Source organism: Monodon monoceros, unplaced genomic scaffold (genome assembly GCF_005190385.1).
Source record: "Monodon monoceros isolate NGI ecotype Baffin Bay Population unplaced genomic scaffold, NGI_Narwhal_1 Super_Scaffold_9, whole genome shotgun sequence".
In the NCBI taxonomy this organism is placed as follows: Eukaryota; Metazoa; Chordata; class Mammalia; order Artiodactyla; family Monodontidae; genus Monodon; species Monodon monoceros.
The window spans coordinates 39,674,983-39,684,573 of NW_021703786.1; the positions used below are offsets into that span (position 1 = coordinate 39,674,983).

General features: G+C 45.9%; 1 protein-coding gene across 5 annotated transcripts in view; it reads left to right on the top strand.

Moving 5' to 3' along the window:
* Positions 1-9,591, top strand: part of SPECC1 (sperm antigen with calponin homology and coiled-coil domains 1) — a 257,971-nt gene that overhangs the window by 176,274 nt on the left and 72,106 nt on the right. The window contains exon 8 of one of the 5 annotated variants that reach the window (XM_029211779.1): positions 4,660-6,057. The exons of the other annotated variants lie outside the window; for them this stretch is intronic. Coding sequence (XP_029067612.1) covers positions 4,660-4,726 — 67 coding nt within the window. The 3' untranslated portion in view covers positions 4,727-6,057. Of the gene's footprint in view, positions 1-4,659; positions 6,058-9,591 lie in introns of those variants that run through there. 5 annotated transcript variants of the gene reach the window in all.

Consider the following 9,591-nt stretch of genomic DNA (forward strand, 5'->3'; position numbering starts at 1 on the left):
GGCCAGAGAATAACTAACCCCCAGCCAGGGAATAACTAACCCCACGCCAGGGAATAACTAACCCCATGGCCAGGGAATAACTAACCCCGGCCAGAGAATAACTAACCCACGCCAGGGAATAACTAACCCACGGCCAGGGAATAACTAGCCCCACGGCCAGGGAATAACTAACCCCACGGCCAGGGAATAACGAACCCACGGCCAGGGAATAACTAGCCCACGGCCAGGGAATAACTAACCCCACGGTCAGGGAATAACTAACCCCACGGTCAGGGAATAACTAACCCCACAGCCAGGGAATAACTAACCCCCAGCCAGGGAATAACTAACCTGCTGCCAGGGAATAACTAACCCCACAGCCAGGGAATAACTAACTCCACGGCCAGGGTATAACGAACCCCACGGCCAGGGCATAACTAGCTCCATGGTAGAAATATTCCGCCCAACACCATCACCACCATTCCCGGTGGTGAGAAAGCTCGTCACTCGAGGGGACAAAGTTTTAGCCAAGTCCCCTCCGGGTTTGGAGGAGAGGATGCCCTTACATCTCATTGTTGGTCCGGGCAACTCGTGTCGGTCACCCTCACCCAGTGGGAGAAACTGACTGCTTCCTGGGGCGTGGCCGCCAGGTGGAGGCCTCACCGTCCTGGCCCAGGACCTGCTTCTGTATTAGCAGCCCCCGTGGGCTCCCTGCAGAAGACCTTGAAATAAGCCACTTTATTAGAAAGGGTAAGCGTGGAGAACATATGTCTGGCTGATACGTGATTCCCTTATGCTCTCGAGGGGATCGTTACAGTCCGTTTCCCAAGCAGGCCCTTCTTAACAGCGAGCTTTCAGAATAAGCTGTTCCGAAAGTGAGCCCAGAGTTGGTTATTGCTTAAAATTTAAATGGTTTACAAACAAGACTATCTACAGTATTTTAGACTTCAGCTAATGCAGTGCTGTCTCTTTCCCCATCAGGAATAGATGTCCTTGACGTTGAGATTCTTGGTTATTAGAAGTTATTTTGAATTTTTGGATTTCTCTCAACATAAGATGTAGTAGAATTTAAAAATCAGATTTATTACATTCTGGGTGCAGATTTGTACAGTTTGCCCTTTTTACCTGTTTTCCAGGGTTGACAGGGGCTGGATTCTGAGCCTCTGGGTCTGATACAGTATCATGAACTTCACAGCAGTGGAAAGAGTAGACTTCTGCTCAGAATTCTCTTTTGATTCTCTTACCAAACTTGCTTCAATCAATCTGGTGGCCCTTTGTTTATAAAAATCAAGATCATAGTTTTATAGTCACACCTATACCCTCTGGCCACCAAAAGCACGTGAATTTTAAGGGAGAAGCAGAATAGGAAAACTAGATTTCATAGTGTTCCCTATTGAAATGATTGTGAGCTCATTCTGGTTTGCTTTGGTGTCTGCTTTTGTATATTTGTCCATGTGTCTTGCTTTTCTATTGTGTGTCTTTGGAAGAGGAACCACGTCATAACCTGCATTGCTTCATATATACGTGAATTTACAGATAAATGATAAAAGACAAGCCTTGAGTTTAAGAGGTGGCCCTAAATAAGTTATTGTATGGGATGCTGCATTTCTTACTTAGGTTCTAAGATACAGGTCAGATTATACAACTCAAACCCTGATACCATAGGAAATCTGCGTGCGTCCTGACAGTTTAGGGCCCCATGTGCTACATCCAACATTTTCAAACTTAGGGTCACTTTTTTTTTCAAACACAGTATGTTTCTCTTTTGATTTTCCAGTGATTTGCAAACCTACCTCCTAATTTGAGCAGTTTAAGCCCTTATCACAAAATGTTTCAAAATTCGAGAACTGACAGCAGTTCAGAACAAGGCGTGCTGCTGAAACCCTGCAGGCGTCCGTGGGTTTCTTGGCTGTCACTGCCCTTCAGATGATTGCCAGAGTGGTTTCTTGTCTGATTTTGCGCTGCCCCGGCTAGCTGCCCCTTCTAAAGCATTGGCTGTTGGAAAGTTACTCGCAGATGGCTTCACCTCTTCCCGAACCTACCACGTGAGCCAGACTTGCAGCCAGCTGACACCCTCCGAGGTCCCAGAGCCGCAGAGGGTTTCCATCTTGGCTGCCTGGGTTCTTGACTTTGACAGTCTTCTGACGAGAACTCAGAAGTCCTTCTTGGTTCAGCCACAGCCAAAGAACTTGCAGAAAGTTCTCTGATGGGGTCCTCCAAGTACAATCAAGAGAAAGTAAGAGCCTCAGAAAAGCGACTTGATCGTGACCCTGGATGGACTGATTCACATTCTCATCAACTGGCGTTCGAGGGATCATAGGCCAGTAGGCAGGCCGGTGGGGTGCCTGGGTGTGAAGGCAAGTTAGCGTTTATTACCAAGAACTAATAGTTAAAGTGGAACGTTACTTAGCGTAGTAGTTTTAGATGATTCTAAAGCTTAGCTCATTAGCCATCTTCAATCCTGTGATGTTTTCAGAGGTATTTTTATTTTGGAGTCAGAATAACTGATGTTAAGATACATGGGAAAATGAGGCTCTGGTCTCATCTTTGCCACCAACTGGCAAGGTTTTCTTCCCAGACCGAGCTCCTTCCTCTCTTAAATGAGAAGGTAAGGGCTTCCCTGGTGGCGCAGTGGTTAAGAATCCGCCTGCCAATGCGGGGGACATGGGTTTGAGCCCTGGTATGGGAAGATCCCACAGGCCACGGAGCAACTAAGCCCATGCGCCACAACTACTGAGCCTGTGTTCTAGAGCCCGCGAGCCACAACTACTGAGCCCATGTGCCACAACTACTGAAGCCCACACGCGTAGAGCCCGTGCTCCGCAACAAGAGAAGCCACCGCAGTGAGAAGCCCGCGCACCACAACGAAGAGTAGCCCCCACTCGCCGCCACTAGGGGAAGCCCGCACACAGCAACGAAGACCCAAAGCAGCCAAAAAATAAATAAATAAATGTATTTAAAAAAAAAAATGAGAAGGTAAGAGTAGGTCGGATTTTAAGACCCCCCCTAAGCTCTGTTCTGAGACTGGTTGGTCAGGGAGCCTTTCTCTGATGGGGGAGTCAGGGACACATGTGCCCCCAGTACCACATTCCCAGCTCAAGCCTTGGGTCTCCCTTACACGGTGGCATCTCCGTATTGTAGCTGGGCCATAGACCTCCTCTTTCTCTTCCAGAAATTTGAACAAACCCGTGTAGTTTTTGTGGACCTGAAAATGATCTGTTTTGCCAGACACAGAAATTATTGGATGGAAGGATAATGAATAACTTTTTCAACTCTGGCTGCGTCTTGTTTTGAACCATTAAGAGAAATACAAGGAAATTAAAACTTTCACCAAAGTTAAAACATCAGAACTTTTTCCTGAAAAGTTGAGTCCTTGGGCTTCAGAGAACACACGTGCAGCTCGACTTAATGCCTCGCTGGGCCACATGCAGCCTTTCTAACAGAAGACACTGTCGGTGATATGTACATGACATGGGCCTCTCATACAGTAGCAGGGAGAGACCTTTGTGTGCCTCCTGTTACTCTGACACACTATGGACCATTGTTTTTAGGGTGACATTCGATTTTTGCTGTATGTATCATATGACACCAATAAGCAGCCTCTTAAAGAGTTAAACACACTGAATGTCTGTGCCTAAATAATTGTATCAGTTTCTGAAATAGAACGTCGAAGGTTCCCAGTGTGTTTAGCTTGTACCACTGGTTCTCTTGTTGTCACCTCTGAACTGAGCAGCATGGCGGCCGGTCACTGCCAGACTCTCTGGAATTGGCTTTTAACTCTGTGTGTGCACACGTGCATTCTGCCCTGACGTCAGTTGTGTGCCTGTGAGCCCTGTGTGTTGTTCTTACAGCTGTAATGTGTCACAGCCGCTCGCTGGGTGCCTGGAGCTGTCACTGGAAAGGGAAAGTAGGAAGTTGGAGGCATAGCTTCTTGGGTCACTGAGATGACTTGTCCAGCTCTCTCCCCGCGGATGCTTTGATACAGCATCTCCGGCCCTCCAGCGAGGGGGCCAGTTCTCGTGGGGATTCCTGAGCAGTTTCCGAGCGAACCTCACATGCGAAGCTCCAACTGTTGGGGGCCTCTGGCATTTTATTTGCCCCTCGAAGTAGAAACCGGTCCTCGGGTATCCCAACAAGCATAATCCTTTCACTCTCACATGACTTATTTTTTTCATAGCTTCAGTTTGCATCTGTGGCCTTAGAGCTGTAGCCTCTGATTCTAAAGAGCTACATCTGCTTCTCTGCTCCCAGGCCCCTGTCTTTACAGATTTGCTTTGAAAAATGGGCGTGAGCTTCCCGGAAGCCTTTAGAATGTGTATACTGAAATAGTAAAAGAAATCTTTTTTTTTTTTTGGCCTTAACTGTAGGACAGTAGAGGGAAGCACGAGCCATTCTGTCAATTACAGGGGCCTGATTTGGTTGGTCTTGGACATCTCTGCCGACACTAGACTGTTGGTGACGGTCTAGTGGGAGGAGCCCGGCGTTTTGAAGTTTTAGCATTTTCTCTGTCTGAAGACCTTTGACTTCCAAAAGAGATGGGGACAGTCGAAATTCAGACGTGCTGCTCTGAGCTTCTCCCTGTGGACAGCGCCAGCTGTTAGTCCTTGTGTGTGTAGACTAAGGCCGTGTTGCGTTAAGTAACACCTTTACCAGCCTTTGCCTCCCGTTTCTATTTTCCAGCTCCATGGTCTCTGTCAGCTATAGCAGAGCAGGTGGTGGAAGAGAGGCCGCCCAGCCCTTGCCATGATGGGAAAACCACAGCCATTTCTTTGTGAAAGGGGGAATGTGTAGAGGAGAAATAACCTTTTGATAAAGAACCAAACGGTCTCCTTAGAACAGCCACTGTTGCCCAGTCATTGTCATCAAGTCTCTTTACCTTTTTTTTTTGTTTTCTTTTTGCATTTTGGAGCCAACTCTGCACAAAGATGATCCTTCCCTCTTTTTTTTTTTCTTTATTCTTCACAGAAGATTCAGCAGTCTTTTGTTTGGAGCACGAAATAAAGTTGTTCTGCAAAACAAAGTCTGTCGTGAAAAAATTTTTGAGATGCAGCCAGAGTGCTGAGCGAGGGCCGTGGCGTTGCACGTGCAGAGTGAACACAGCCCAGGCTGTGCTTCACTTTTTTGGAGTTTACTTTTATGTTTCCTTTTGAATACAGTGTCTGATAAGCTTGGAATTAACACTATTTTAGGTGAAACAGGAAACCATCTGCATGACGTCTCGTTCTGAAGAAGTTAGAAAGTTCTGCTTCCTCTGTGTCCAGTCTTGATTCCACCTTTTCAAGCTGGGGTCTGACTTCCTTAAGCTTGTCTGAAACAAGCCACCACCATGTTTTGGGCTGATTTCCAAAATCTCTTTGGGGTTCAATATGCATCGATGTTTGCTTGATCATAAAGGATGTAGTTGAATCAGATAAGCTTCTGTGGGGACGATGCTAATTGGAATTGAACTGAGAACTAACGAACAACGACAAAAGCCTCGTGAATAAAACTCACCCTGGAAATCTAAAGACTTTTTCAATCCGGAAGCATATAACTCAGAGGGATCCAGGATTCAAAGTGTGACTTGAAACTCTTGGAAGTACGTACGTTTGTTAAGATCTGGGTCCAATTCAGCAACCTCCATCAGGCAGAACGCATTGCAGCTCTCTTGTGAAGAGCTTCTAGACCATTAGCTACGTCATCAGGAAGGTGAGACAAGATGGGATCCACGGAAATTAGGAACAGGAAAGCCCTTTAACTCAGGAGAACATTGTGAGTGTCAAACGAGAGCACAGAGTCACTAGAAAAATTCGACTTGGTGACAGAAAGAGGAGAGGTCGACGTCCTCTCTGTAAAAATAGTTCTGACACTCGCTGGAGTTATCCTAGTGGGACAGGAATTTATATACTGGGAGATCTTTACCTCGGACTGAGAATCTTTAGGATGATATAAAACTCATTTGCCGGGTGTTTTCAAATACAAACAGGAAAAAGGCAATCTCAGCTTCAAATGCACAGCTGTCTCTGCCCCACATATTTTGATCTTTCTCTGGGGACTGTCGAGTATTTTTATATGTAAGCGTTTATGAAGTGCTAAATAAACATGTCGTTATTTCGAAGAGTCTTTTGCCTGATTTTTAATCACTGGCCACGTTTCTGCAGGGCCTTCCGGTCACTTTGTTCTCAATTTTCCAGGGTGTGTAGTTTCAGAACTTTAAAGCCATGTCAGATGACTGGAATTGAGGCAGAAGCAAATGGTATTTTCAATGCAAGTTGTAGATAGGAGGTTGATTTTTAAGTACAAATGTTATTTTTTTAAAAATGATTTCATTATTGGAAACAAGAGGGCAAGGAGCAAATATAATAATTTTGCATAAATGAATTTTTAATTAAAGATTCTGGAGTATTGGAAAGTACAGGACATGGTATTTGAAGTCTAGAACTGTCTTTGAAATTTAAAAACAAATAGTAGATTGTTTGGTGATTTACTGTATTGGATTTCTTCTTAATTATGAAGTAGTATTTAGGTGAACCGGTAATAAAATGGAGGTGTTAAAGAAAAATATTCATCCTTCTCCCCCTTGAGTAGCGTCCTGGATGGTGATCAGTATTCTTCATCTGTTTTACACACATACTGTCTCGGACATTTGGTCTGCTTTCTTTATTTAGTCTGATGTGAGGAGTGGGTCTTCTTCTTCCAGATGGACAGCCATTCACGCCAGCACTGTTTATTATATTACCACACCATCCTTTGCCCGCAGAACTGAAATCCCACCTTGACATCGTTCATTTCATCCGTTTTCAGAGAGACTTTCCCAGTATGCCCTTGTTCTTTTCTCTCTGGAGCTGATTCTGCTTTAAGCTGTCTTCATGGGATTATTATATTGCTAATATAATTTTTTACACTCGGCCTTTCATCTTAAAGTGTCATCTTTCATATACTTTCTTGAATTTTATTGTATTCTGAAGGCAGATGCTTTTAAGTGTCTAAATCTGTTTCCTGTTCCGTATTTACAAATGTCTGTTCTCCTTTAAGTGCGGTGATTCTTTTCAGTTTATGCTGTGAGATCTATTCATAGATCAGGGCCTGTTTTTTCCCATCACTTATTCTTGCTTCAGTGGATAAAAGTGTATCAGGGCCCGTCACTCGCCCAGGATCAGTGTCTGGATTCTGCCTCGATCTGTGCTCACTCTGCCTGACTGCTCTAGAAATCTTATCTTAAACTTGAAGGAAGCCTCATTAACGTAAATTTCTGTGGCACGTCGCAGACACAGACAGGGCGAGGAGGAGTGCAGAGGAAGAGGTGCCAGTGGGGGAACTTCACGCGTGTCCGGTTTCTTCTCTGTTTGGTGGAGGTGGCATGGAGGAGCTGGTTTTGGGGGTCTGTTTTGCTTGGCCGTTGTCCATTTTAGGCGTGTCCTGTGGCCTTTCCCAGTCTGCCCCTTTTTACTACTGTCCTTTGTGCCGGGAATCAACCACCCTGGCCTCCTTGGACAGGCATGTCTTCCTTTGTGTCACTGATCCTTTGCAGGAGGGGTGCTCTGCCTGTCCCCCAGGTGTTGCTTCCAGCCCTGGCCGCCCTCCCGGACCCGGGGCCTCAGTGGGGTTTCCCACATCTTCAGTGTCTTTGCAAGGGAATCGGGGTAAACCGGTAGTAATTTTCTTGTCACTTTCCCCCACTTATTCTCTGCGTCGCAGAAATTCTTCAAAGTCTGAGGCACGGACATGCTATCTTTCTGTAGTTTCTGGTGCCGATGCAGGATTTTTACGATGTATTCCTGTGTTTCTTGCTGTTGGGATTTGGAGGGTAAGAGACTTGTGTTCAAAATGCTGTCTTACATTGTTTGTTTTTATTGTCATAGACATACTTACACTGAGATTCCGAGGACCCTGACACCTGAGACAGAATGTTTAACTGATTTCTGTCTCACTGTGGACCTGCAGACTTCGTTTAGGTTTGTGTTGTACATAATGAGAAGAAACACTTTGGGAAGGTTTCCTTCCACGTCAGGATACAGAACGAGCAAAGGCACGGAGGACAGAAGAGGAAGAGAGCATCAGGCAGCCGGGCTTTGGTCCGGAAGCCAGTGGGTGGAGGGGAGTCACGGGCCGTCGGTCTGTGCGGCCCCAGGAAGGGCCTGGGTGGGCTCCATTCAGTTGTTCAGGAAAGAGCTGTCCTGAGTGCGAGATTGATGTGCCCCGTCTTCTTTACAAAAACTCGTCTCCCGGTGGTGGAGGCAGCAGTGGTGCAATGCGACGTTTCCCAAACGTAGTTAACCCTTGAATACCTTGAAACTAATTGCAAGCAATAACTCGCATGTCCTTGGATCAAAACCAACAGCAATGCCGAGCTGTGCCCTGTGTGATGACCTAAGAGCCGTAGAAAACTGACACTATTTGAAGATTCTGTTCTGTAACGAAACAAGAGAAGCCGTGCATTAGAGGCATTAGACAACATTTAATACGTAAGGGGTAAGTACAGACATAGGCGCACGTACATGTTTAAATACCAGTGAGAGGTACAGAAGATGGGCAGCAGTCAGCGAGCAGGGGACGTGGTCCACGGGCAGGACACAGCCCCATCTCCTGTGTTGGTGCCTCGGGTGACCTCACATACAACTGACGATCTGTCGTTTTCAGAGATGGGTTGCCACCGCCTAAGATCAGATTACCCCGTAAAAATAAGAGCAAGGAAAGAAATATTGGTAGCATTTTTCTTAAGTATACGTTAAACAAATTTGGAGAAGAAGTCCCATCAGCATTATTACCTTTTTTTTTTTAAGAGCCCTTTATGCCTCTCCCAGGACACCCACGCGTCATAGAAAAACCTGAGAAAGGCATGTCAAACAGCTGGGTTTTCACCCCAGATTCACCACATACCAGCCTTATGACCTTATCAAGTGTTTCATCTAAAATGAAGGATTGTAACTTATGGAGTTTTTGCGGAAAAGTATATTAGATAATGTTTTTAAGACCCGTGGTACTGGCCGTGGAGTTACATATCAGACACAGATTTTTTGGTGGAAATTATTCATTGTCACCAGAGTTGTACATGCTGGGAGCTGACGGGAAACATGCCTCGTTTCTGTGGTTGGTTAAACGTGGTCGCTAAACGACGCAGCTGTCTGACCTGCACCTGAGAAGCAGACTGCACAAAGCGCAAGAAGAGCAGCTGCAGGAGGCTTTTGTGTGCAGCTGTATTTACAGCACCGTGCAAGCTGTCGTTTTGGGCGATTCAAGGGATTTCCAAGGCTCCGTTGGCTATACGTGTGATTTTTACTTTACAGATAAACCCGAGAGCCTCTTGTGTGTCTTAGGAGGCCGTGGCTGACCGTGAACAGTGTTTAACCCGCAGTGGGCCCTTGGAGTGTTTCCTTTACTTAGTGAATTGGTTAGTGTACACCTGGTTGTATGCTTGAGTATTTCTTAGTATCCTATACAGAGTCTTTATTCTTCCGCAGAACAGAGGGAATGTCGTACTCGGTGTATTGCTGGGGTTGTTGCTGGTCAATCCCAACAGCCTGAAGCCAGGCGGTGTCCCTGCTTACGGTTACAGCGCTGATGGGACCAACAGTGTCCTATGCGTCTTCTCCCTACACACACACACACACACACACACACACACACACACAC